This window comes from Phaeodactylum tricornutum, chromosome 1 (genome assembly GCF_000150955.2).
Source record: "Phaeodactylum tricornutum CCAP 1055/1 chromosome 1, whole genome shotgun sequence".
Taxonomy (NCBI): domain Eukaryota; phylum Bacillariophyta; class Bacillariophyceae; order Surirellales; family Neidiaceae; genus Phaeodactylum; species Phaeodactylum tricornutum.
Window position 1 is genome coordinate 6,632 of NC_011669.1, and position 27,627 is coordinate 34,258.

At 47.7% G+C, this 27,627-nt stretch overlaps 11 protein-coding genes across 11 annotated transcripts; 6 read left to right on the plus strand and 5 right to left on the minus strand.

Annotated features, from left to right (window-relative positions):
- Window positions 1–1,073, minus strand: PHATRDRAFT_42422 (predicted protein; the record flags this gene model as incomplete). The annotated part of the gene is made up of 2 exons (XM_002176961.1): window positions 1–630; window positions 714–1,073. 2 exons carry the CDS (start codon window positions 1,071–1,073, stop codon window positions 1–3), a joined length of 990 nt encoding a protein of 329 aa, XP_002176997.1.
- Window positions 1,074–5,352: 4,279 nt separating this feature from the next.
- Window positions 5,353–8,041, plus strand: PHATRDRAFT_31402 (predicted protein; the record flags this gene model as incomplete). Its single annotated transcript, XM_002176466.1, has 3 exons — window positions 5,353–6,117; window positions 6,190–6,942; window positions 6,998–8,041. The coding sequence occupies 3 exons, from the start codon at window positions 5,353–5,355 to the stop codon at window positions 8,039–8,041; spliced, it is 2,562 nt and encodes an 853-aa protein (XP_002176502.1).
- Window positions 8,042–10,612: 2,571 nt separating this feature from the next.
- dsCYC9 (predicted protein) lies at window positions 10,613–11,592 on the plus strand (the record flags this gene model as incomplete). Its single annotated transcript, XM_002176467.1, has 1 exon — window positions 10,613–11,592. Exon 1 carries the CDS (start codon window positions 10,630–10,632, stop codon window positions 11,590–11,592), a length of 963 nt encoding a protein of 320 aa, XP_002176503.1. The 5' UTR covers window positions 10,613–10,629.
- Window positions 11,593–11,718: 126 nt separating this feature from the next.
- On the minus strand, window positions 11,719–13,478 carry PHATRDRAFT_42424 (predicted protein; the record flags this gene model as incomplete). Its single annotated transcript, XM_002176962.1, has 2 exons — window positions 11,719–12,451; window positions 12,556–13,478. 2 exons carry the CDS (start codon window positions 13,476–13,478, stop codon window positions 11,719–11,721), a joined length of 1,656 nt encoding a protein of 551 aa, XP_002176998.1.
- A 1,277-nt stretch (window positions 13,479–14,755) lies between these two features.
- Window positions 14,756–15,157, plus strand: PHATRDRAFT_7430 (predicted protein; the record flags this gene model as incomplete). Its single annotated transcript, XM_002176468.1, has 2 exons — window positions 14,756–14,970; window positions 15,046–15,157. Coding segments are annotated over 2 exons (327 nt in total), but the record flags the coding sequence as incomplete, so codon positions are not given.
- A 1,046-nt stretch (window positions 15,158–16,203) lies between these two features.
- Window positions 16,204–18,008, plus strand: PHATRDRAFT_42426 (predicted protein). Its single transcript, XM_002176469.1, has 2 exons — window positions 16,204–17,429; window positions 17,511–18,008. Exons 1-2 carry the CDS (start codon window positions 16,310–16,312, stop codon window positions 17,810–17,812), a joined length of 1,422 nt encoding a protein of 473 aa, XP_002176505.1. The 5' UTR covers window positions 16,204–16,309; the 3' UTR covers window positions 17,813–18,008.
- Window positions 18,009–18,071: 63 nt separating this feature from the next.
- Window positions 18,072–19,586, minus strand: PHATRDRAFT_31407 (predicted protein; the record flags this gene model as incomplete). The annotated part of the gene is made up of 1 exon (XM_002176963.1): window positions 18,072–19,586. One exon carries the CDS (start codon window positions 19,584–19,586, stop codon window positions 18,072–18,074), a length of 1,515 nt encoding a protein of 504 aa, XP_002176999.1.
- Window positions 19,587–19,997: 411 nt separating this feature from the next.
- PHATRDRAFT_31408 (predicted protein) lies at window positions 19,998–21,158 on the minus strand (the record flags this gene model as incomplete). The annotated part of the gene is made up of 1 exon (XM_002176964.1): window positions 19,998–21,158. The coding sequence occupies one exon, from the start codon at window positions 21,156–21,158 to the stop codon at window positions 19,998–20,000; it is 1,161 nt and encodes a 386-aa protein (XP_002177000.1).
- A 414-nt stretch (window positions 21,159–21,572) lies between these two features.
- PHATRDRAFT_31409 (predicted protein) lies at window positions 21,573–22,208 on the plus strand (the record flags this gene model as incomplete). The annotated part of the gene is made up of 1 exon (XM_002176470.1): window positions 21,573–22,208. The coding sequence occupies one exon, from the start codon at window positions 21,573–21,575 to the stop codon at window positions 22,206–22,208; it is 636 nt and encodes a 211-aa protein (XP_002176506.1).
- A 241-nt stretch (window positions 22,209–22,449) lies between these two features.
- On the minus strand, window positions 22,450–23,208 carry PHATRDRAFT_42428 (predicted protein; the record flags this gene model as incomplete). The annotated part of the gene is made up of 1 exon (XM_002176965.1): window positions 22,450–23,208. One exon carries the CDS (start codon window positions 23,206–23,208, stop codon window positions 22,450–22,452), a length of 759 nt encoding a protein of 252 aa, XP_002177001.1.
- Window positions 23,209–23,682: 474 nt separating this feature from the next.
- On the plus strand, window positions 23,683–27,580 carry PHATRDRAFT_42429 (predicted protein). Its single transcript, XM_002176471.1, has one exon. It carries the CDS (start codon window positions 23,963–23,965, stop codon window positions 25,838–25,840), a length of 1,878 nt encoding a protein of 625 aa, XP_002176507.1. The 5' UTR covers window positions 23,683–23,962; the 3' UTR covers window positions 25,841–27,580.
- Window positions 27,581–27,627: the final 47 nt, after the last annotated feature.

Genomic DNA, 27,627 nt, shown 5'->3' on the forward strand with positions numbered 1-27,627 from the left:
TTATTCTAGAAGCTCCCAATCACGCGCAATTGCATGTAAAAGACCAGGATTCCGTGGAGGGCCGCCAAGAAATGTCATGACTTCGTGAGAGTGTATCTCATCATGAATAATAATTGTCGAGTTTCCATAGCAGCGTCTGGCCAACCATTCAACTGCTGCACAAGGAGCAATCGTATCCTTGCGACACGCATGAATGACAATTGGAAAGCTTGGTACCGTTCCTTGCTGATTAGGACTTTTCGTAGTTTCCTCCCCATCCTCAACCACTAGTCCACAACCACTCTCAACAGCAAAGTCATCACACACTTGTTGCCACATGCTATTTGCTCCAAGTTGGGCTTCTGTTACCTTCGCATTTGCCGTAACTTTCCCCACAACAGGCAATGTATCAACAATGTCTTTGAAGTCAGAATCATTCCATCCAAAAAGAGCTTGTTCTTCTTCACTCACAAGCTTCTTCAAAGCAGATTCTGACAAGAACATTGACAGAAAGAGAGGCTCTCCAAATGCTATTGTTTTGGTTGCACACGTCAAAACCAGTGACGGAACCCAATTGCCAAGACGGGCAATTTTCCACGAATGCTTGCAAGATGTACTGACAAATGGTGCAACAAGCGTCAATCCCTTAATCTGCGCAAGATTTGGGTCGTAAATCAGCCTACGAGCTACCTCGAGCGCGTACACATGCCCCAGACAAACCGCTAAGATGTCACCACACTTCGAATTCCTTCTTGGTGAAGCACGGCCACGACATCATCCGCGTGACCTTGAATGCGCTCGATTGGGTTGTTCTCGACGGCCAAAGCATCCGTGTCCCCAACGCTCGGGCGATCGACCGAAATTACGCTGGCTTGATATTTGCTCAGCGAGGGTGAAGCCTTGTCTACAATTTGGCTGCAACCTGAAAGAGGATAAAACCAGACAATCGCCTTGGTCGTGTCTTCGCTTATTTTGGCTGGGCTGATCGCGTAGCCAATCTTGCGACCATCTTTCGACACCAGCACACGGTTCGAAGGACTAATCATGGCAGGTACACTCTCGGCAGCAGGTCGGGAAGAGCAAGCACCGAGCATGGACAAGAAGTAGATTGTTGCTTAAAGTTAAAATCTTGACTGTGAGTGCCTTGCTACCACGTTCCGGTAGATAGATTTCATGCCTGCTTGGCATTCATCAGAATTCAGCGTGTCCTTATTTGTCGCTTGCATCTTGATTGACATGAGCAAAAGTTAGTAGCATGATGGCCTATAGTGTACAGTTGGAATTGGTGCTGTACTGCAGATCAACCGGCGTTGACATGAGAAAAAACAAATGTAAGAGTACAATCGCCTAGTGTCTATTCTACCGGCCCTTGTCCTCAGCTAAGGCAGGCCCTCGTCCTCAGCTGAGGACGCAAAAATAAAGAAACAAATGGGCCAAATCATGTAGACACTACAGGTAAACGGGATTTAGCTATTTTGGAAGGAATTTTTACCATAAATACTAGGAGTTACTTGTATCCAATTAGTACTACAAAGTCTTTAACTACCATGCAAGGTAGTCAGGTGTTGGGCAAAGCCACATCTCCAAGCCTGTTTGCTCTGATTTTCATCACAATAAGCCCATACTATCAAATTCCCTCGAATTCTAAGTATAGGATCCCTCCCCAGCATTTCTGACTGCTACGTAGTACAACCAATGTATGTACGTAGGACAGGAAAAACGCTGTGTTGACAAAGTCTGGTAAACAAAGGTTGGGCGTTATTACAAACAACCTGCAATACACCTAAGCAAGCCTAGGGACTGTAAAACTCAACTTGCTTACGATGCTCCCCACGGGTTAGACAGCGGATACAAGGACCTATGCTGAGGCAATATTTGGATCAATGACTTTCTAATACAACAAGAGGAAGATTATTCTACTACTAGTCCATCAGGTTTGGGAAATCCAGTTCACTGGACTACCGTTACCATGTTCCAGATAATCTTACTCACATATATGAGTCTTCTTCTTCTTAGTATAAATCCCACACAGAATCTTGCAGTGAGTAATTGTTCCTGCTTGATTATTCTTTCACAATTCATGGGACTGGATCCTATCATTCATTTGTATAATCCTTTCCTATATCCTCTTCCATGGGATTCCCATAGTCATCCAGCGAATACATCGTGTTGTACAATAAGGCCAACACAAATCCAACGGTTCCATCGCTATCCCCAACATGATCACCACTCACGTTATCATTGGTATCTGTTACCTGTTGCACAGACATGTTGCAATGGTGTATACCGTAACACTGACAATGCGACAAGCCTGATTTACTGATCACAATCAAGTATTGGGGATGGAATGGCCATTTCATTGACATCTGAACAAGCTATTTGGGTTGCTAAAAATATTTGAAAAAAAATCGTTAATTTTTCTGTTGACAGTCATTTCTCTGTCACTATATGGTATTAAAGCTTGCTACTTTACCCCAAGACGTTTCAGAGCATGCTGAAGACAATGGTATCATTACTTTAATCAGATATGAATAATTTGTTTGTTACCCTAGGTCTGAAAACTGACCTCACCTGAGGACTAGTCCTCAGGTGAGCACAGAAGTAGAATAGACACTAGATATGTGTAGTTGGAATTGGTGATGTGCTGCAGATCAACCAGGTTTGAGATAAGCAAACATTAAAAGTGCGATTGCCTTCAATTTTGTAGCCAGATTTGGGTGTCTACTTTGTAATAGAATAATTGCATTACAAAAGAACTATCATTGCATTCCAGGTTAGCCAAGAGGTTTTTTTTGTATAACTGGATACAAAACCAAGAGTACTTCCTTACAGTGTTGGATAGTGACCTGGGAGGAATTATTGAGATGTCAGATAGTGAACTGGGAGGAAGTACTTAAATGTTGGATAGTGAACTCATAGGGAAATTGCTTGGACATAGTTTTGGATTGATTCCTCAACACCCAAATGTACTCTTGGATGCCTCATATTTTCAGCATTCCAAAGAACTTGGGACAATAAGAGATACTGGTTATGCATGTTTGAGATAATAGTCTTTCCATGGTCTTGGTTGTAAAAGGCAGCATTGCGCAGCAGCAGAGATAGCTGCTAGACAAGTCAAGGTCAGAAGAGCCTGAATTGACATTACATCACAAACACCACAGCTATTCATTCTTACTCATCAAAGCAAAGACAGCGCACTTCACTCGAGAAAGTTTCTGGTTGGCAAAAGAGTCTTGCCAATCCTTGTTTTGATTTTAGTTTCAAGACTACATTTATCATGGTTCCAACAGCAATGACAATATTCAACCAAGCAAACACTGTGGAATATATGTGGTGATACCTCTGCCAACCAGACAAGAATAAAGCATGCCTGATGCAAAAGCTGCTTACTCTTTCAAGGAATTTGCGAAATTCTGTGCTTTGACAGAGAATTTGTGAATCCTGGAATCCACTGTTTTTGGTTGGTTGCTCAGCTTTGCCTGTTGTAAAGGTAGGACTTGCTGGCAAAGTCTATCAGCTTGTTGACAATCTCATAAAGCCGTTTTGCAACAAAAAGTTGTTTTGATGAGAGAACTTCTTTGGTGGCTGTGTCTACTTGTACTCAACTTGTCCCAAGAAACTGGCAATGCGGCATTCTTTCCAACTAGAGTGCTGCTGCTAGAGTGGAGTGTATCCAATTGTTTGCTCCTTCTGGTAAACAGGGTTGTTGAACTCCACTGACAAATAGGTCATCAATTTGTCAAACATAGCTCTATTCTAGTGATGTTGCAAACGTTTGAGTAATGCTCTCTTCAGTTCCATGCAAAATGTTTGTTTATCTGAAATGATCCTGCCTTGGTCCAGCAGTCAGTCAAAGACAGAACAAGAAGAGGACAACCTGGTACAAATTGGCGGTAATTTATTTGGCCTAATCTGGTATTTTGCAGATCTACTACGTAGTGGATCTGGTGATGTGATATAGGTTGTATGTAACAGCACCTATAATCATATCTTGTGTTGCGTATCATCACATCCTGTATGGAATGTACGGTAAATATGGACCTACGTATCCACTTTGGTGGGATTATAAGAGTATCACGTTTTGGGAGGACACACACAACAGCAAATCAAGCAATCCAAGACAAGAATAACCAATGACTCATAACCAGACCGCCTTAAATTTGGTGTTTTGGTCCGCAAACACCGCAAATACCATTTCCAAAAACACCGCAAACAAGACTGAAATAAAGCAAACAAGACTAACATTATGTTTCAAAATCTCGAATCTTAAGTGGCCACTTCAGTTTTCCCCAGCAAAACCCCCTTTTTACTGGAGCTGTATATTTGTTCCTTTGTCCAATCTTTAACATAAACTATAGGTTTTTACAAAAACGGCAGATTCAAGTGTCCTGTGACAGTTGCAGATGGCATTGACAAAGCTACTGCTGTAACAGCAAAAATGATACAGTACCATCAAAAGTTCCACTTGAGCTAGCTGTAAATGGTATATGCCAGTTTGCTATATTTCTCATAAGAAATGAGCTCTAGACACGAGCGCAACTTATAAGCAGAAGAGAGATCTTTAGATATTCATTGACTTTCCCAGGGCCCATCAGGAGAAAGCTTCTTTCAAATAATAATTTATTTCTCTCCTTGTCTATGAGATTAATGTAAGTCCATTCTCGGATTGATTGGCGGTAGGAAACAGACAGTCTTGTTGATAATTCCATTGGGCCTACTAAATCTTTCCCAATCCGTTGTGACAAGACTGACATTCTCCCAATCCGTTGTGACAAGATTGATAGTACCAAAGAACCTATCACGATTACATACAGAGCTTTAACGTCCTACAAACGTTCTAGTCTTCCCGTTTACATTTCAAACAAGTCATCGCCATATGAAACAGTCATTGGCGATTCAGCTGCATCATACAAACTCAATCACAATTCTCAAACTAGTCATAAATCTTATTAGTTCATCGATTTCCATCATTCGCGTTCTTGCGTTTGTAGAGCTCATCAATAGAACTAATAAGAACGTCAATTTTCCAATTTCCTCACGATATCACCTATCGCACACGACGACATCTCGTCCTCTCCTCTGTTGTCTGCCAAACAAGTTCCAGTCTAACCGGCAAGGCCAACAAAACCACATCCGAAAGATCCGATTGCTTCCTTTATCATAACCACCAAGTCTACTCCCTAAGACCTCATTGACTCGTTCCCGCACAGCAAACTCACACCGATTGCTACCGCGACAACCGAACCCGATTACTTGTCGCTCCATCAGCTTCAGTATGAAATCAACAACAATGCGGAGACCCTTTCCTCCCCTCTTGGAGACGGCCAACACCGTCACCTTTTTCTCGTAATTTCCGAAACCGAGTACCTCGAAATGACCGACGGCGTTCCATGCATTCCTCCTGTGCAACCGCCTTTCGATCCAGTTCACGCTGCCAACGCCACAGCTCCTCAAATTGTCGAAGCTAACCGTCAGAACGACAAACGTCAAAAGCTTTTCGACCTTTACCACAACGCCATTAAAGCGTTTCGCAATCAACTCCTTGAAGCCATTCCCATCGAATACATCGAATCTCTCGGTCATCCTATACGAGGCTTTAGCAAAGTCTCTCCCCTAGAAATCCTCTCTCATCTCTGGGAAACTTTTGGTAAAATTCAGGCTTCGGATTTCATTGCTAACAACGAACGCATGAAAGCCGCCTGGCATCCACCAACGCCTATTCAGCAGCAGCTTGAAAAAGGTAATCAGTTTATCATTGCGTCTGGCCAAGTCTTGGACGAACGCATCATCGCTCGCATTGGCTACCAGATCATCGAAAAAACCGGGCTCTTTGATCTTGCTTCTCGCAACTGGCGTTATAAAGATGAAGACGATAAAACTTTGGCAAATTTCAAAAAACATTTCCAGAAGGCCAACAAGGATCTCGCCCTCACCGCCACCAGCAGCTCTGCGGGTTATCACACCGCAAATCAGAGTACTGTCACCAAGGGCAAATTGTATTGCTGGACACACGGCATTGTTCACAACACGAAGCACACTAGTGCGACATGTGAAAAACAGGCTACGGGGCACAAAACCGGCGCTACCTTGCACGACAAACAAGGCGGGTCGACCAAGACCTATCAATACACGCCACCGGTGCCCAAATAGGAAAGAGGGACGGCCAAACTGTTCAGTGTGCCACTGAATACTTATCATAACAAAAATAAGTCTTCAGTTGCACCAAACACTCCTCCGTTAGCTTCCTCCCCGCCATTTTTTCCTCCCGACGCCATTGCAGACACTGGCTGTACCGGGCATTTTTTGAGCACCAACATTGCTCACATACACTGCCAACCGACAGTCCCCGGCATCAACGTGGTCCTCCCTGATGGTCGCACAATCACTTCGAGTCACATCACCGAACTCAACATTCCCTCGCTTCCTCCGGCAGCTCGTACCGCCCATATCTTTCCTGGTCTCTCGAATGGATCCCTCATTTCCATCGGCCAACTTTGTGACCACAGCTGTACCGCCACCTTCACATCCGACGCAGTCAGCATTGAGCTCAATAACACTGTTGTTCTCCGCGGCGGCCGTTCTCCTTGCACCCGCTTGTGGACCCTAGACTCCCCTGTAACGCCAAATCCGCCCGCCACTGAATTGCATGCGCCTTTGAACAACAAAAATTTTGCGAATCACCTCGGAGACCACTCAGGGACCCTTGCCGACCGCATTGCCTTTGTTCATGCATCCTTATTCTCGCCACAACTTTCGACATGGTGCAAGGCCATTGACAAAGGCCGCCTCACAACCTTTCTGGACATCACGTCTGCACAGGTAAAACGGCACCCCCCACAATCAGTCCCTATGGTCAAGGGACACCTTGACAAGCAACGGTCCAACCTGCGCTCAACCAAGCCCAAGGTCACCCTGTCTGCCTCTGTTGATCCTGATGATATCAATTTCGACACCAATTCCGTCGTACAAGACCCTCCAGCCGCCAGGACGCAGTTTTTGTACGCCGACTTTGCCGAAGTCACCGGAAAATTTTCTTACTGACCCTACCGGCCGTTTTGTTACCACTTCAAGCTCCGACAATGCATACATGCTAGTGGCTTATGACTACAACAGCAATTTTATTCATGTTGAAGCCATGAAAAATCGCACCGGTCCCGAGATCTTGAGCGCCTACAAGCGTGCCCACGCCATGCTGTCCTCTAAAGGTTTGCGCCCTCAACTCCAACGCTTAGACAACAAAGCCTTGACTGCGTTACAACAATTCATGTCCTCTGTTGACATTGATTTTCAATTAGCTCCCCCTCACGTGCACCGTCGGAACGCCGCCGAACGGGCAATCCGCACGTTCAAAAACCACTTCATTGCAGGTTTGTGCAGCACAGACAAGAACTTTCCGCTTCACCTTTGGGATTGCTTACTCCCACAAGCCATCATGACTCTCAACCTTCTTCGAGGGTCTCGTATCAATCCAAATCTGTCATCTTGGGTCCAACTCCACGGCTCGTTCGACTACAATTGTACCCCTTTGGCTCCCCCGGGCATCCGCGTACTTGTACACGAAAAACCGTCAATTCGCAGAACTTGGGCCCCCCACGCAGCCGACAGTTGGTACGTTGGCCCCGCCATGAACCATTACCGATGCTATCGCGTCTGGATCAAAGAGACCACCAGCAAACGCATTTCGGACACTCTGACATGGTTTCCCAGCGAAGTAAAAATGCCCCGCACCTCGTCTCGCGACACAATTGTCGCAGCTGCTCACAATCTTGCCCATGCTCTGGCACATCCCTCTCCCGCGTCACCCTTGTCGCCTCTTTCGGTCCAAGAACACGAAGCCCTATCGCAACTGTCAGATATTTTTTCGAAAGCCGCTAATCCAGTTGACTCGTCCCTCCCCGCCACTCCAGCGACAACCCTAAGTCCGCCAGCTGCACCCACCTCCTCACCGCGTCAAGTCCACTTCCGAGACCCGGTCAATGAATCACTTCCGAGGGTGCCAACCACCACAGCCGCCCCTCCGCAGTCACTTCCGAGGGTGCCTCCCCCGGACTCCGAGGCCTAGACGTACAAGCTTATCACCTGCAACCCTCGTCAAGCACGTCGTAGGGCCGCTCAAAAACTGAAAGACAAAATTTCTGCTCCAACATCCGTTGCTTCTCCCCAAGCAGCACCCGCACCCGTCGTACCTTCCCCCGAGGTCACAACACCTCCGCACAGTCACGGAACTCGCTTGCAAGCCGCTCGATACCCAGGACACTCGTTCGACATCGCCAACGCCGTCGTCGACCCCAATTCCGGGGCCACTCTTGAGTATTCAAAACTCAAAAATTCCGAACAAGGCCCCGAATGGATTCAGGCCGCTGCCAACGAGATGGGCCGCCTATCTCAAGGCGTTAAACCCAACATGCCCACCGGCACCAACACGATGCATTTTATTCCGCATACCGCGAAACCGCACGACCGCAAGGCCACTTACCTGAAGATTGTAGCGGCTATCAAGCCACACAAGGCCGAAAAATACCGAATCCGTTTCACTGTCGGCGGCGACCGCATTTAGTACAACGGCCCCACAAGCACCCCTACAGCTGCGTTATCAGCCATCAAGATCCTTGTTAACAGCGTCATTTCCACTGAAGGCGCACGCTTTATGACCTGTGACCTCAAGGATTTTTATTTGGGCACTCCTCTCCCTGTGTACGAGTACATGCGCATTCCTGCAGTCCATATACCAGACTGTATCATGGAACAGTACAAGCTTGCCCCGCTAGTTCACAAAGGCAACGTTCTAGTGGAAATTCGAAAAGGAATGTACAATCTCCCACATGCAGGCCGCATTGCGAACGACCGCCTCATCAATCACTTAGCTCTCGACGGATACCATCAGGCCAAGCATACTCCAGGCTTCTTTACCCACGAAACGCGCCCTATTTCATTTTCACTAGTTGTCAATGACTTTGGAGTTAAATACGTGGGCAAGGAACATGCCGAGCATTTACTACACTGTCTCGAAAAGCTTTACATGGTAACAACAGATTGGACCGGTGCCCTTTACTGCGGTCTCACCTTTACCTGGAATTACGAGCAGTGCCACGTTGACATGACCATGCCTGGCTACGTCGAAAAGCCTTACAATGTTTCCAACATCCGTCCCCAGGCCGACCTCAACACTCCCGTCACGCGTGGGTTCCGCCATTGTACGGTTTAAAAATTCAGCTCACCAACGAAACTGATCTTTCTCCGCCGCTTGACAAGGCTGGCATCACTTGTCTTCAAGAAGTTATTGGTACCCTGTTATATTATGCTCGCGCGGTGGATTCAACCATGCTTGTTGCTCTTGGTACCCTCGCATCCGCTCAAACAAAAGGCACCGAAGCCACGGCCGAAGCCGTCACGCAACTACTAAATTACTAAATTACAGCGCAACGCATCCAGACGCGACGGTACAATACCATGCCAGCGACATGCACTATTTTTCAATGCCAAGGACGGTGTCAAACTACGTACTACATTGGAAGCTATGGGACATCCCCAGTTGGCTACTCCTATTCAAACTGACAATGAATGTGCATCAGGAATCGTCAACAATACAGTGAAACAACAAAGATCTAAAGCCATAGACATGCGTTTCTATTGGATTAAAGACCGTGTCAAGCAAGGTCAATTCAATGTTCATTGGAGAAAAGGTACTGGTAATCTTGCAGATTATTTCACCAAGCATCATTGGCCATCACATCATTGAATAATGCAATCTCATTATTAGCTTGATCTCAACCAAACTGCCTCCAACTCAAGTTTGAAACAAGGGTGTGTTGATAATTCCATTGGGCCTACTAAATCTTTCCCAATCCATTGTGACAAGATTGATAGTACCAAAGAACCTATCACGATTACATACAGAGCTTTAACGTCCTACAAACGTTCTAGTCTTCCCGTTTACATTTCAAACAAGTCATCGCCATATGAAACAGTCATTGGCGATTCAGCTGCATCATACAAACTCAATCACAATTCTCAAACTAGTCATAAATCTTATTAGTTCATCGATTTCCATCATTCGCGTTCTTGCGTTTGTAGAGCTCATCAATAAGTCTCCTCCCTAGCAAAATTTCTATGGAGACTTTTCCTTCTGAAGCACATGATCTCCTTACTCTCAGTCACATTAATCAACAACAGCCATAAACTGAGAGAAGGATGCAAGCCAACAGGAACTCACAGACTTCTCTCTTGAAGGAGGAGAACAATCCGAAAGTGCTTTCCTCTCATATAAAAAAGTATGACAACCCAGTGTCAAGTGAATTTTACAGTACAATATTTTGGAAATGACTTGATTAAAGGTAGTAGAATATAATTCTCTTAACTGAGGAGGACATTATTTCGACCAATCAGAGCGTCGGAACGCACATAGAGTATCTGGATAGTCTTTTATCATTTGAAGGAGTATGGTTACCTGTGGAAAGAAATTGATTTGTGACCGGGGGTCGTAAATTGACAGAACGCTGAATAATTTCTTATTAAATGCAAGACCGGTCTTAGTCATTATATTGCTTTTTGTTTAATGTCTCTTTCAAATATGCCTCCAGGGTCTTTTCTTGAACGCGCAGAAGGCCGCCACAAAAAACCCTTCTTTACCACCAGCCGGAGCGACCGACGATGGTGGCCTTGTCGATAGCAACGACTCCTTTGGAGGATGCTATGCTCCATCATATAGACGTTGACGAAATATCAGATCGTGTTGCAATCATGAGAATCCAAGAAGATACCACCTACAGAGTCAAAGATTATCTTGCGGAAAGTACGGGGATACGTAAGCTCGCAAGTAAGCCTGTCGACGAAGACTGCCGTGTTAAGATGTGTGAGTGGTGCTATCAAGTCGTTGACTTTTGCAAATTCCGGAGAGAAACTGTTGGAATCGGGATGTCCTATCTCGATCGTTATCTTTGCACTCCAAAAGGAAAGGAGGCGTTATGCAACCGAAAGGAGTATCAGCTCGCTGCCATGACTGCTCTATACATAGCGATCAAAATACACGAGCCTCTGGAAATGGAAACATCGCTGCTGGCTGATCTAAGTAGGGGATGTTATACCGAAATGGAATTTGTACATATGGAACAAACCATACTCCAAGCTTTAAAGTGGCGTGTCAACGGGCCTACGCTACTCGGCTTCGTGGCACATTTTGTTGCGCTCCTCCCAGAATCGGTTCATCCTGCCATTGCCGAAACGATTTTTGATTACGCAAGATATCAAACCGAGATAGCAATTGCTGAGCACGTACTTGTCAGTATCAAGCCATCAGAGGTCGCTCTTGCCGCCGTCCTCAACGCAATTGAAGGAATGGACGTTGCTTTGCTCCCGCTGAAGGTGCAAGGTAAATTTGTTCGGAATATAGAACGCTTTTCCGAGATTTTCATCGACGATGTTGAACACATTCAATCCCATCTAAGTCTTGCACTTGCAAGTCTACTTTCTGGTGACGTTTCCGAGATCATTGCCGCAGTCACCGACATTGAAAGTGAGGACGAATACGTCGATGACAAGTCAATCACTGCGTACAATCGACGGAATAGTCCCGTATCTGTTGTGCAGCGAAATCGACAGACAAGCGTTGTCTAGTATTTTGTAACTCTTGTAAATCTATTACTAGGTTTTCATTGTTTATTTCCTGTATAGAATCCACACCTTCACCTCTGTGAACCAAGTAGTCGCTATCAATACACATCTCAACTTGTCTCTTTCTATCTACAAAGTTCCTCGATGTGCGGCGGCTAGTGTCCCAATCAACCAGAAAGCTGTCGCGTATACACCAAGCTCGCCAATTATTTGAACCTCATTCATCGAGGACATTTTCCAAGAATGGCCTACGGAGAAAGCATTGGAAGACTTGCGATACTCATCTTGTTTTATTTTCATCGGTGTAAGTTCGATTTCATTTCTCAAACCGTCTTGACTTTCGTCAAACGATGATTTACGATCACTGTATCTCTTCGTCGCCTCCCATTCAAAACGCAGCAGTCCCCATAGAGCCCTTCGCACAATTTCGGCGGAAGCAATAAAGGGGCCCAGGATATTCTTCACATCGCCTGAGAAGCTTTCTTTCAGAACGCCGGAGGCATTTAGATAGCGCGGCGGGACAAAACTCAGAGTCCAGCAAAAACGCAAAACTAAGTTTGCCCCACAGATAATCCAATATACAGATGTTTTGGTGTACAGACGTGTACTACGAAGTTTCCAGCGCTCGTCCACACGAACCAATAGGCACCAGTCCATAAAGATGTCCCACCAAAGCTGATACAAAGTAGCGCCAACAAAACTTGTTAACCAGAGAACGCTCTTTTTTTGGTCGGGATTGAATACACCAAACATTGCAATTTGGGCGGCGAAACAGTATTTAAGAGCGTTGCCAAGGTGCGGCCAGCGCTGCTTGCTATCGTAGCTTTGTCGAAGGTTTTGAAGAAATCGCCACCAGAGGGGACTACCACCATGAGCAAAGGGGACGGTAAGTGAGGCTAGATACTGATTTCCCAACGTTAGCAACTAACACGTATTTGCTACCCGTGTATATGCATGTATGCGTACCTGACCATGCACATTGGCAGTACGACAGTGTGTAACAGCCATGATCGTTCCATTGCTGGAACGCTCGCATCCGCGGAATCGATAAAGTTGCCGTCTCGATATTCTCGTGACCACCATCCTCTTAGACCCGATAGGATATAAAATACGGTAAAAGCAATGTCTTGCATCGGTCGTACTGAAGAAGTAATGATATCACCGATAAAGCCGTCCCGAAAGTCTACTGGATGCCACGGGGCGGACATCGTCATGAAAACAACTGCCCAAAACGATCTTTTACGCCTCCAGGGGAAGATAGCCCGTAGCAAAAAGTAAAGAAAGAGCAACAGAGGGAAAACTGGAGCCGTGACACGTGAAAAGAGATCCCAGAGGCCACTGCTGTTCGTGTTGGATGCTACTTCTTCGACTGAATGCTTGGCGGTGGAGATCGAGCTTAACGTGAACAAGAACAGAACGACCAGAATAGTAAAGAGCATGTTTAAGGCAGCATTGGCAACAGAAGCCGCGGTGGGGATGTATAGTTTCTCGTCTAAGTCTTCTTGCCGATCGACTTCTCCATCACTGGCGTAATCGGCATCTAGAGCGTCGTCTTCCTGGAGAACTTCGTCGTCATTGACTTCGGTCATGGCGTACACATGCCGGTCTGCGTTCTCCGGGTGTGCCCCGGAAAGCTTGAGTGGTTGAAACAAGAGCGCTTCAATTGTTGATTGTCCTATGGTCTTGGACCAGACAAACAATGCCGCCGCGGTACAGAAAAATAAAAGATTCACTTCGAGCAAGGATCGAAACACTCGCAGACTCGGTTCGTGCTGTTGCAGCGCTTTTCCGACAGAAATGTTCTCGTCAGTAATCGCCCATAGGGATAACGCGATTGTGAACACAAAACCAGCCTTCTTGAAAAGGCTACGCGAGGGAGATTCGACCATTGTGTTGCAATGCCATCGCCCTTGTAGAGCAGTAGTGTTGGTACAATCAGTAGCTGTCTTCTTGTTGACATGGTCTTGCAGAAAACACTGTGCATATGCCAAACTTTGGCGCTGTGAGGGGGCCGACTCCTAAACCCTATATAAATCAAACCAGGGTTCAGGGAGTATTCACATTGACGTGTGTACGGTATGTGACATGAGAGAAGTTGCGAGCCAAGTAGCACATGTGTGTCTCTGTTTGGAACCATCGCTTCCTTTGCTCCGTCTTTACCCGAGCACGACTACGCATCTTCCCACCTCGGCAACGCTGCGTACTCTACATTGTACTCGGAAAGACAGAGGTCAAGTTCGTCCTTTGCTCGATTCTCTTTTCCATGGATCCGAAAGAAGCTCTGCGTCGAAGAGGATGGTCGATTCATTCCGAAGGGACGCAGTCAAGCAATCAGACCGTCGACCTTACAGCGGACGAAAAACTCGTACTACTGCAAAATTCGCTACCCACGTCATGTATAGACAGCTCGTCCGACTCGGATACTCTCAGCAGAGCACAATTAGGTGACCGAACTCATGATATCCAAGGGTCCGAGAGTCGAGCGAAGCGGGGTTCTCTACGTGAAAGTACCAGCAGCCCTATTCCCGAACGGACAAACGCCGAGAACACAGCGGAGGCGGCTAACCGTAAAGCCAAGCAAAAGAAGCAATATCTTCTGGAAGCGGCCAAATCGCGAATGTCCAAGTGGGCGGCACGGTTGTTTGATCCGAATCGTCCTCGTGGGCTCGTAGAGCCTCCAATGACGATCCCCTTGAACGATGAATTCCTTACAGCTTTCGGTAGACGAGAGAAGGATTTGGACCAGGCCAAGGGGACGACTCTGCAAATAGAGCACAACATTTCGGATGAGGATGATACAGGAGATACTCTTCCATCAGGTTCAACCCCAATGTTGACGAATCCCACGACAGTGACCGACGCAAAAGTGAAAATTAACAATCTTAAATTCACGACAAGCGAAGCCGACCTGCTGACGGTTTGCAGTCGGTTCGGAGCAGTCAACGAATGTTCTCTTATTATGGATAAAAGTAACACCGCGCTAAACGCAGGTCGCGCGTATGTTACGTTCGAAGACCCGAAATCAGCTGAAGCATGTATCAAAGGCCTCACCGCTCTCGACGGCCGCCCTCTCCGCACAACACTCGCATCGGAAACTACACGACGCAAAACTCCAGGAGGGAGTCAAGCGGCGGCCCGCTACTGGGCGAAAGATATCAGCACCAAATGTTTTCGTTGCGATGAGGTGGGTCATATAGAAGCTGAGTGTCCCAACAAACCCAAGCCCAAACCATGCTCGTTTTGTGCTCAAACTGACCACGAAATGTACAGGTGTCCTCTGAAAGTGGTTTGCTTTAACTGTGGAATACCAGGACATCCTTCACGGGCATGTAATATGCCGCGGGGTCTGCCGGAACGCCGAGTTTGTTCGATTTGTTTTCAGTCCGGACATCCGACAACTCGCTGCCGGATTGGGCGCCCTGACGCCAGGGCCATTCAAGCGGCTATTTGTATGAGTTGTGGTCGACCGGGGCATTTTTTGTGCAAAGAAATGCGCTGGTATTTCGGTTTGGAGGGCGTAACTTGCGCAAATTGTGGGCAAGCGGGACACAACATCTTTGATTGCAAGCGTCCCATTCTGGAAGATTGTATGCGAAATAGTGATCTCGTTGAGCGAGAGATTGAGCGCGCTTCAACTTTAACGTCGCCGCAGCGTGGAAACGCGAGCCGTGCGGAGCAGTCTGCAAACGTTGCACGTGGAAGACAACAATCACGACCCGCCAAGGATTCGATTGCTGCCGACAACCCTCGACGCGCTCAAAGCATGCCCCCACCTCGACCGCAGCAAAAGCGAGGGCGCAGCCCACTAGCAAGACCTTTGGTATCCTCGCGAAAAGCTCCGAAATTATCTCCGGGGGGACGGGGCGCTACTCGTTAAGGAAGATCGCAAGTCGCCGCCACGGGAAAGCCAACAAAAATAAAGCGCAAGGCGGAGAGATGCCAGCGGGGAAGGGGGCAACCTTTTTGTTTTCGGTAGCAAAGGAAAACATGCGTCCGCTTGTTTAGTCCTTATCATTGCCACTATTCATCCAAGAGACTCGAATGTGAATCAATCTTAGAAGATGCGCCGAAGCAACCGGCTATTTTGGTCTGGTACGTTGACGAATCTGGACTAGTGTCGATTTGCAGTCGTAGGTACGGTTTGGCGGGAAAGCCTTTGGCAGCCGGGCTCACTAGGATTGTTGTAACAGCATTTCTTCTGGATGACTTGAGGGATAAGAGTAGATGCAATGTTTGTCTCCTATCATATTGGGTTGCCGCACTTGAATTATAGTTGGGGAAGAAGGGTTTGGCCAACGGGATTTAGAGTTGGTCTTTGCTTTGGCCGGGAGTGATTGGCCTATGGCATTTTTCCATGAATCGAAGAAAAAGCGTTTCACTAACAGTAAGGAGCGGCTGTACCTATCCTCATAAAATGAAGAATTACATTCCAGCTGGAAGTGATAGGGTTTCGCCAAAAAAAAACGATTCCAAACAGTTTACGGGCAAATCCGCATCTTATTGGCAACGACGGGGAGTAGGACCGGACCTATCATGCCAATCCGGGTTTCTGAGAGAATGACCATCGTTCGGTTCAACGGCCCCGCGAAGGGCGGCAAGTAACACACTATCCGGCATCAACCATGGACAAGGAACAGGAACTTGGAGATAGTAGCTTTCATCCACAACCCTTTCCGTCCGTGGAATACAACACTTGCACTCTATTTTAACAACGGACACCATGATGCGCATGTCCATCATCTTCATCTTCCTAGCCCTACTGGTGCAGTCAGCGACGCCCAAAGTGCACCGCAGCGTTAATCGCAGCATTCAAATCGTAAACGAGTCCGCCTCGAAAATTGAGATATTCTGGGTTCATCCAGAGACGAGAGAACCCTCGCTCATGTCGAATCCGTTCATTGTCCCAGGGGCCGACTTTTCGCTGAATAGCTTTGTGGGTCATGAATTTCTAGTTAAAGAAATGCCGGGCAAGAATGGATGCCAAGTAGACTCGTGCAAAACTGAAAACTTCAAGGTTTCGCCCAATGATGAGCAAGTGATTCGGGTCAGTCCAGAGATCACGGTAACCTTTGTGGACAACAAAATCCGAGCTCGAAAAGAAGCTGACGAGCTCATCAAAGCCTGTCAGGTGGACGCTCGCAAGCGCGTAGAGCTAGCAGGGCAAGACAAGGCTGCCGCTCTGGACGCTATGGACGATCTTGTCAACTGCGTTCAAGGAGGAGTTTCCTCTCGTCTCGAGACAGTCAACGAAGAAATTGCCTTCCAAGCTTCGGTGCGGACGGACATTGCCGCTTTGTTGGAAAATTACACTTGCACGGACGACTCCCTAAATTCTTCGAAAGACATTACGACTCAGCAGTGGAAGCAAGCTGACCTCACACGCACGGTGCATATCAAACACGAACGACCCACCTCGAGAATTCACGTGATTGAGAATTTTATTTCCGATGATGAGTGTGACGCTATGGAAGCTGCCGCGCAAAAATCTCTACACCGGGCCACTGTCGCCGATGGGAAAGGAGGCTCTCGCCTCAGTGACAATCGCAAAGCCATGCAGGCTGGTATCAAAGTTCCTTGGAAAGACGAAGCCTCGGGTAATGCCATAGCTCGCTTAAGCCGCCGTGTCTATGACTACACAAATCATGTCCTTGGATTAGGAATCGAGGAGCACGGCCAGGAAGATCTCATGTCGATCCAGTATTTTGGAAGGGGCAAGAACGATACTGAACCTGATCGCTACACTCCTCACTGTGATGGCGACTGCACTGGCCTCCCTCACAAACACGGTACACGAATGGCTACCATGGTGATGTATTGCGATGTGGCGGACCTTGGTGGGCGTAAGTTGCAGTGGTTCCAAAAAGTAGGCGACACGTTCTATGAGTGTGTTGATTAACCCTGTGGTTTCTCTTTGTCTGCAGATACGAATTTTCGCAACGCCGGTGTCCACGTCAAACCAGAACGAGGCTCGGGCATCTTTTTTAGTTACATCGATCCCGAAAATCGTGTCATGGATACTGGATTTACGGAACATTCAGGTTGCCCGGTGTTCGAGGGCGAAAAGAAGATCGTTACGCAGTGGATTAGGCTAGGTGTTGACACTGAGAATCCTTGGGACAGTTTTAACACTCTCGGAATCAAGAAGTCCGAAATGGAAGATTTCGAATCGGACGGCGAGGAAGAAATTGATGAGACCGAAGATACTTCTTCGGATGAGTTGTGAAGTGCTTTCATCTCGCAAAGTCTTTATTGACACCTGCACATTTGCGACCAAGCACAGTTTACCATATGTCTGTTACTCCTACGGTTTTGTTAATGCAAGCGAAATTACGACTGCACCCTTTTGCAGGGACCTGCACTTGCCTGGACAGACCATAACATCATATTAGTTTAGCATGAGTCATCAATCGCGCTTTTCACTGTTAGTCCTACAAAGTGCCATTTGAGTTCCACGATCGGCTAATGCCCTCATTCTTCCTGCGCTAGTGTTCCCTCTCGACAAAGTCACGGATAGCACCCAGGTTTGTGCACAAGTCTCGCACAATACGGCCTTCGACAAGTTGAACGGGTAAATAGGCTCGCGGACTTACTTCTACCGCGTACGTCAGTCGCATTGCTTGCTTGCCGGGTGGGGCGCAGCCGGGAAGAGGCTGCATGCGCCACACACCCTGATACATGCGGAACTCACCGTCATCTTCCTTAATGCTTTGCATCGAGATGTCGCGTGTAGGTAGCTTTGATACGGCAAAAGGTCGAGGAAACTTGTACCTTTGCAGCTTGACCTTAGCATTTTCCTTCGCCCGTTCTTTGCGAGACTTGCCTTCCCAGATTTCGTCGCTGAAGTGGGCAAAGTCCGGTAAACCTTGTGGCCATTCTCTGACTTCAAGCGTTGTCCGGGCCGAAAAATTGATGCCAGCTACCTTGGCCCCTCCCACCTGTCGGAGTAGCGATCCCTTCATTTGATCTGCGTATTGCTTGCACTGAATTTCTTCGAGTGCTGATGAATCAATCATGATCTCTTCCGGAGTCTTGCCGTTGTAGAGCGCCATGACTTCGTTGACGACCAGGTTGGGAACCACATTTTGCAAATGCTCATAGTCTGTCAAAACGTCCCACACCGTATCGACACTAGCCATGATATCAATGCCGGCAAAAATTCGACGCGAGTTTTCGGGCGCTTTTTCTACGCGAACAACCGGTTCGCCTGGTACCAGACATTGATCTTCATCGAGAAAAGGGGGCGCCATTTCACTAGTTCCGTAGTCAATGTCTTCGAATGTGAGTGCCGTCACGTTGATATCGTTTCCTGATGTGTAAATATCGGCAATCACTTTTCGACTTGCGGCTTCTTCAGCTGCTGTAATCGCCGCCGACGTCCCTTCTGCTTGGGCAATTGCAGCGGCCTGTACAACTCCCAAAGAGTCGGTTGCGGAGACTTTGGCCTCTCGTAGCGATTTACGTGCTTGCTTTAGAGCTTCTTCCATTTCTCCGAGAGACTTTTCCACAGGTTCGAAAGCCTCGTTAATCAGGGTCGTCGCATCCAATAGTAGGTTTCTGGTAGACGTGGAGGACGAGGAGGCAGCTTTCGAGTTTCTGCCGTTCATGACTTCGTCCACTGCCATATCGACAGCTTTCATTGTAGCATCTTTTAAGACAGCGGCTACCGCTTGTGGCATGGGTGCGGCGTAGGCAATTGGCTTGGCCACGACGTTCCGGGCAATTTCTTTCACGCGGTCGCGCATCCGTTTTCGTCTATCGCTTCCGACATCGTTGCCTCCTCGAGAAGGGTTTCCGTCCTCGTCATCAGAAGATGACAAAACAGGAGCCGCGGGATGGCGTTGTGAAAGTGAAGCGAGCCGTTTTGCAAACGAAGGCGGGAGCCCAAATGCCGCGATGTTTCTCGATGTTGACGACCGGGTCGCTGAGAGAAAAGTGTCTGTGAATAAAGTGCTCCCTTCGATCAAAGGAAGCGTCAACAAGAACCAGCCGACAAGCATCACGAAGTGTCTATGGGATCCTTGCACCATAGCCTACTTAATCTATAATCGTGAAAAGAAGCCTGGCCTTGGGCAAAGAATGAGCCAGGAACGATCGACTTTAGGAAAACGGATCTGTTTTTGCTGACGAGTACATGAGATTGTGAGAAAGATTGTAGCTGGGAACAAAACCACCGATATCGTGGTATGGGAATGGTGAGATTACGAGTCGTGTCAGCATTCGAGTCCTGTCATGAGCAGGACTATTTTGTGGAGTAGCCTACCTACTCAGAGGAAAAGAGTGGACATAATATAAGGGTTGGAACCCATTAGATACTTTCAATAGTCAATAGCATATTGGCGTTGGCAATCAAAGAAATTGTAGCTACCGAACAGAAAGGCAATTCGCTTCCACTAAAACGCCATACTATTCTAATGCACCGGCAAAAAATCTGCAGCCAAGGCCGCCAGAGCTGTCGCTCCAATTCCTGCAACGCCAATCCATTGAGATGATAGCGCTGACTTACTGGACTCTTCGACAATCGCGCTGCCGCGAACAGGAATGCCTCGCAAGAATTCGTTTATGGCAGTAGCAGTTTCCTCCGGCTTTTCCAAGTGTGGCACGTGCCCGCATTCTTCTATCCATGTCAACCGGGCGTCTGGCAGCGTTTCTAAAAATCTGTTGGCAAACTCTTTTCCGTCCAAGATACCATCCTCTCGTCCCCATAAGACGAGAGCTGGTGCCGTGATGGTCGGTACTTTGGTGGAAGGTGCGAAACCACCGGATTGCATGAAATTGACGAGTGCGTCAGACCAACCTTCGCGTGTGCAGTGCAGTCGTCCGACTACGACCGCTTCGTCTGTTGCGTACGTTATCTTATCGAAATAGGACATTTGATTGGCGGAACTGCGCAAAGGTACACTTTTCAAGACTTGCACACCAAGTTTGGCAATCGCCTTGGGCATGGCTGCCATTGGACCAATGCCATCCACGAAGCCTTGGGCATCGAGCAAAACCAGAGCTTGGCAGTTTTCGTTGCCGGCTGCGACTTCAATAGCGGCAGCACCACCTAGACTGGCCCCAGCAATGCAGAAGGGTTTGTTTTCACCAATAACTGTTGAAATCCAACTGTTCAAGGTTTCCACCTTGGCACTGGCAGAAAAATCGTTCACGTTTTCGAGTTGTGTAAATCCCCAACCGAGGAGGTCCACTGCGTACGTATCAAATCCTTGTGCTGCAAGTTTGGAACCAAAACGACGGTATTCTAAACAAGACGAATCAAAACCGTGAATCAAGACAACGGGTAAGCGTTGTGGAGACTTCTCGTTCGGGGATGCCATCCAGTGTACGTAAGAAACGCCTACGGCACCGTCCGATTGAATGGAGGGAGAAACCGGAACAACCACTCGTTGCATTCGTTCCGCTGTTTCAATGCAAGCCTGTTCGGTTAATAAAGAAACATCAGGAGTGACAAACGTAGGATCGGCAAGTGCGGACAGCTTGCGAGGAGGGCTGGTCGCTACTAAAGCGTTGGTGACTGTAGACAATCCAACAATCGCTAGAAACCAACAACCATAGCGCGATGTTCTCATGTCGGAAAAGAACCGGTTTATGAACACTATATACAGAGTAAAGTTCCGCTGGAAAAGACTTTGTTCAAAAAAGAACAGTAGAGAGCTGTCGCTATCGTGTTCACGCCATGGACAAAGAGGTTATTTTGTGCGACCGAGACGATACGAGCGACAGGCTCACAGTCAGTAGAGAAGACCTGCAAGATATCGGCATTTTACAGTTCGTGTGTTTTGGTAACACGACAAAATAGTGAGACATGCCCAGTACTGACGTCAGACGTACAGTTTTGGCGCGAAGCAAGTTGAAGTCGAAACTCGCTGTCGTCGCCATCGCGTTGTTTGTTTGACAGTGAGTGAGTGACTGGCAGGGAAACCATCCCGTGTCCCTATCGTTGTGCCTTGCAAGGACCGTTGTTCATCACAGTCAAGCTCACCATGAAGATCGCTTGGAGCGTTTCCTTTCTGTTCGCATCCGCTTCGGCGTTTGCCCCTCGTCCTTTCGGTGCTGCGAATGCTCGTTGTTCTTCTGCTTTGGCTGCCGAAATTCGCGGACCGTCCGACAAATCAAAGGTCCTCAAATTCGGTTGGGATGGTACGACGGCTCTCGGAGGAGCGGTGGTCGATTCCAAACCCGCCCGTATGCTGGACGAAATTCGTGCGGCTGGAGAAACTATCCCCAACGAGTGCGAGGTCTTCAACGCGAATCTCGAAATGGATGGCGACAGTGTCACGTTCGAAACTGTGATCGAATTGATTGACAAATACTACGAACCGCAATTGTTGGAATTCAGGAACGGAGACATGCTAAACAAACAGGGTGAGAACGAAGCTTCGGCTAAAATTCTCTCGTACGCAGCTCTAAGCGAGTTGGATAAGGACACGACTTTGAAACTCTGGGGGCAGTATTACCGTGAAGTAGTCAAGGATCCCGATGGTGATTCGCATCAGAATATTCGCAATTTTATGAAATACGGATGGGAAGGAGTTCCTTTTGAAAATGGTATTGCCGTCACCAAAAAGGCTGTCGGCGACGCAGAGTGGGACTGGGATGCCGAAAGCTGGATCCCTTAAATTGAAGTAGTCACCCGTCTACCCGACGAACTGCATACGCAAACATTACAATCTAGGCATGCACAAGTCAGTCGAGAATAGATCGTGGTACTCTTATGTTTCGTCACCAAACGCGACGTACAGCGAACGGTTTGTGTTCCATTCAGAAAATAGATGGATTCATTGACAAAGGCATGATGCAAAGCGCATGAGTGAGGCCAAACGATAGCTCGTCTCGCTTGTTCCGTAAAACGTTTTATAGTTAATTATCTGTCATGAGAGAGATAGAAGTGGCATTTGGCTGTACCTTGCCTTGCTTATACAAAGCTGATACAGCTCGTTTGAAAGATGCTTTGCTGACACCAGGAAAAACTGCGGCAATTTCTTTCGGAGATGACTTGTCCCCCACGCACAGAACAGGCTCTACATTCAGTTTATTTAGAATCAGGTCCGACACTTCAAGCGCCTTGGCTTTTCCACCAAAGGCACGCAGAGAAACATCCACTCGACCAGTTTCACGCACCCGTTCGACGTAGGCCGGCAGTACTTCTCCTTGAACAACATCTACATTGTTTCTTCCCTGTCGAAAGTAGCGAATTTCTCGTTGCAAAATCAGCCCGAGGGCGAGCGGAGGGTCCGTTTCGGATATCAAACTGTCGGAGTCGTGACTGAGCCCAATCACTTCGACACCCGCACCCAGCGGACCGAACGACATGATTTCGACTTGAATCTTATCACCTGGCTGAAAGTCTGGAATAACGACGTCATCAGTAGAATCTGACATTCCCCTGACGATAGACGTGAGTGACTGTTCGTAGAGTGCTTTCGAAGAAAATGACGGAGGCTTTCTCTGTCGGATCATGGCGGGCGACACGAGGCCTGGACGAGGGAGTGTTGGAAGCCGATGGTACAATCTTCGAAAGGAGGTTTCTGTCGAACCACTTTTACTCGTCCAAGCGACCGCTCTTCGTGCAGCTAACATGAGAGAGAATAAGACACAAAAGCGACCAAGCATCAGCATGGAAGTTCTAGTGTGAATTGGCCGTAGTAATGTATGTCCAACAATCAAAAAGAAACCAAGGGAACGTCCCGAAAGGAAAAATAGAAGGAAATCATGAGTGTGAATGGAGGGTGCCTCGACGGGGCCAAGTCTTGAACACTCGCGAGAGGTCGCCTTAGCATTTGGAGGAGGACAGACGGAAAATTTGACAGTGAGAAGATTCACAATTAGGAAGTGAATGAGTACCGTTTACAGTAGATTTCAATATTAGGAGTGGAATTTAATATTTACATTATGTCGTAAGGACAGTGTGTTTTCACATGCGTCCTTGTCTAGAATTCTGCGTGTTTTCTAGCTGTGTAATATCGTAATTCGGGGTGTTGGCAGCAGCAAGCAGCAGTCTCGTGTGTGTTGTGTTGCTTGTCTCTGTCCTAGCTCGGTCATCCCTTTGTCGTTGGATTTGTTGCCGATGCTGTGGCTCCTACAAGGAAACCAAAACAAAGCGCGATTGCAAACAGCAAGCGCCAACGGAAAAGCGCCAGTTGTTGGCTCGACTCCGTTTGGTTTGCACCACTGGAGTAGCTCTCTACAGTCTTTTGGATTTGTGAGCTCTCCATTGGTATAGAAGGTCTGGCAATTGCAAGGATCTTCGCCAATTCAGTTGGGAGACCTTTAGGGCGGCAACAGTCAAACAAGGTCAAGCGCAGCGATCGACCGCGCGAGGGTTGCTTATCAGCTGCCTTGAGTGACGCTCCCTACGTACACCGCTTTTATCATGAACACGAAAGAATACCTGTATTCGTGGCATCTCTCGCTGCGAGCGGACCGTCCAGTGGAAGGTTGTGGGATGCGCCCGCACGCCTACATGTACGGCAAAAAATTAGACGAACGCGAAGACAAAACGCTGCCTCCGCATTCCAAAAAAATGAAAGAGCCACCACCGCAGCACGAATTCTCCTATCGATGGTTCCGCAGTCCTTTGCATGAGCCTTGTGCCTACGAGAATTGTCCTCGTCGAACTTCGTTCTCTCCACACGATTGGTCCAGACATGCTTTAGGTGGAACGGAATGCGGATTGCAGTGTGTATCGACGCAAAGTTCCTTGTTTCGATGCACGTTTTGTAATTCTACTTGCTTTGTGAATGCTTGGAAGACTCAGTACAGTGTTCCGAAGGAGGCCACTCGGACGGAAACTCATGGTCGGACCCGTTCACAATCTTTTGGTAGTAATGATGAAGACGTCTTTGACGATACGGGTAGTGTACGGTCTTCGAATGGATCTAGTCCAGCTCTCGACACCCTCAGCTCGCCACCACCATCGACTCCCCGTGGGTTCCTCAGTGGATACTCGGCGGGCAAGCAGCTGAACCCCGCCTCTGGTAGCAGTATGTACCACTCGGAATACGATGCTGGTGACGATTGGGTGGAATTCAGTCGAGATCAGCTTTACATGCCAGGCCCTGAAGATGTCGGACACAAGCTCAAAATTGAAGCTGCGGCGTATTCAACCGATACCAGTGAACTACTTATGTCACGTGTTGTCAAAACAGACGTTGTTCTAGGAAGGGCTCCTGACCCACTTAAAAGGCAACTAGTTACCACTAAGGGCGGTGGAGGAGGTGGTCCTCGTTTCCGCGTTATAACGTACAATGTTCTCGCCGAGATTTACGCAACTCAACAGCAGTATCCTTACTGCGACTTCTGGGCACTTTCATGGGATTATCGATTCCAAAACATTCTTCGCGAGATCATTGATGCATCGCCAGAAGTTGTATGCTTGCAAGAAATTCAAGCGGATCACTACGAGAATCACGTTTACGTGGCCATGGCTGACGCGGGATTTGAAGGCGTCTATAAGCAAAAGACGAGACAGAGTATGGGACTTGCTGGAAAAGTCGACGGATGTGCTTTGTTTTGGAGACGTTCCAAATTTCATTTGGTCGAATCCTACAGCATTGAGTTCAACGAAGTTGCGCAGAGACAAGCGACTCAAGTGTTAGGCCTCAATCCACGAAGCGAAGAAGGTGTGGCCTTTTTAAACCGTCTATCGAAGGATAACGTGGCACAGCTTGTTGTTCTAGAATTCATCCAGCCTAGTCGATCGAATCGCGAAATATCGCAAGTGTGTATTGCCAATACGCATTTGTATAGCAACAAGGACTTCCCAGACGTAAAGCTGTGGCAAACATGGCAACTTTTGCAAGAGCTGGAATCATTCATTATGAGTCGCGGAACGAATCTTCCTTTGATTATTTGTGGAGACTTCAACTCGACTCCAGATACAGCCGTCTACGATCTACTCTCGAGACAGACAGTCCATCCCGGCCATCCTGATGTAAATGTTACGACTGGCGACGACGTTCCTAACGTTCTCCCTGATGCGATGAATATTACTCATTCGTTCCAGCTGGGCAGCGCCTATCAAACAGTATTGGGAGAGGAGCCGTGGACGACGAACTTTACTGTCAATTTTAAGGGCGTTTTAGATTACATATGGTATTCCGCCCAGAATTTGCGGCCGCTCTCAGCTGCCCCGATACCAGAGGAAAAGCAATTGACAAAGAATGGGGAAGCTTTACCTTCGACAGAGTACAGTTCAGATCACATCATGCTGATCTCAGATATGCAAATTATTGGCAATGGAGCACGATAAAGAAAGATCTAGGAGAGAATGAAAGGATGTGTGCTATTGTGGACCGCCTTCTTTTGTAGTAGCGCTCAATTTTGTTATGGTAGAAGTAGAAACTTTGATGGTGGGACGAGGAAGAATAAAATCTGGCAATAATGGCATTACGATCACTTGGCACTCCCCCCCAAAAGCATGGCGTAGTCATGGCCTCCGTCGTTTTCCAAGTGAGTCACCATCTTTTCAAAATCTTGGACCCACATCATTTGCTCTGGTCCGCGGCCTGATGGCATTTTGCGTTTGGATGCCGCGTCGAACTCAACGGAGCGAATAGGCTTGCCGTTCAGCAGTACACGAACGACGTGCGAGTGTGAGTCCACCGGTCCCTCTTTGTGCAGCCGCACAAGTTCAAAGACCAAAGAACTTCCGTATTCCGGCCAAAAGCGCCAGTCGGCACTGGTGTCGTCGGCCAAAAAGTCGGCTCCTATTCCGTACAAAAGACCGAGGATTGTGATGTCGTGACAACTATAAATGGTGAATGGTCGCTTTTCTTCGGTGTTGAGGCTTGGTGCAACCTTCAGCGATTCCGTAATCTCTCTCAGTGGCGGTGCGGCGATTGCGGCCAAAAGGCGCTTATTCTGGTACCATTTTCGGAATCTCCATGACAAGTGCATCAATGTTTGATGCGAGAGTGAACATAGCATTTGTTCAACTGAAACATCATGCTCGTAGTCAGAAAACCGGGCCAAGTCCATTCCGTGTGATGATCTGCAGACAAAATGATCAGCGGCTTCGACCCAGTTGATCCCGCTCGGTGCTCGCGAGCTGAAATCGCTCTTTCGGGGCCTCACTAAACCAGGAAGAATATTGGCCAAACGAGCCGCTAGTGGCGCCGCAGCCCCATCGCGCAGCATGAAGTCTTCTGATGAGATGACTTCATCAACTAGATCAGCCATGAGATCTGGGTTGCGATCGAACGCATTTAACGGGTCTCGGGAGAGCTCTCGGACACGGACTTTGACAAGTTCATCCTTGCCAAAACTCTTCCCTCGCCAAGCGTGGTTCGGTACGCGAGCTTCTTCAAATATGTCGGGATTTAGCGTCCGTTGCGGGGAGGGCGTATAACAGTTTGCACCCAGCATGCCATCAAGAAAGCTTTGAACTGACATAATGGTACGTAGATAGTTCGTAGAAAACACTTTAACATCCCAAACGGACAGGAAGTCTTCGGGGTTTTCCCATCGCCATTCGCTAAGGTTCGGTGAGTGATGCCCATAGTGATTGTATCGATGGAAGAATCGGTGTCCGTTTTCTTTTAACTGCGACAATCCCATCTGCGTTAAAAAACCGAAAGGATTACGGCCCACATCAAGAAACTGACCATGATTCGTGTTTTGATGAATGTCGGGCGGGAAGCACCTTGAGTATGCTTCAAAGGCTGTGGCAGAATCAGGTGATGGCAAACGTGTCATCCAATAGGCAGCTTCTTCCTTTCTACGATGGGATGGAGAAAGCGGCCTACTTGGTGTTCTATCTCCATGTCGGCAAAACATCCAGACGCCCTCGACGACACCATCATTCTTCAAGTAGCGATGTGGGTCTTCATCCGCTTTTGACCCAAATGCGCCGGATGAGTTGCGTCGAAACCTACCTATAAGTCGAGAAGATCGTTTCGACCCTTCCAAGCCACGAAGCGCTGTTGAACCCAACTTCTTGGGTCTCATTGTGACCCTTAAGGGCAACCTCAAGAATACGCGGGAGTGCGCAACGTGTCTTGGAATTTGTGTTCCTCGTATCCAGTTCTGTGTGTGATC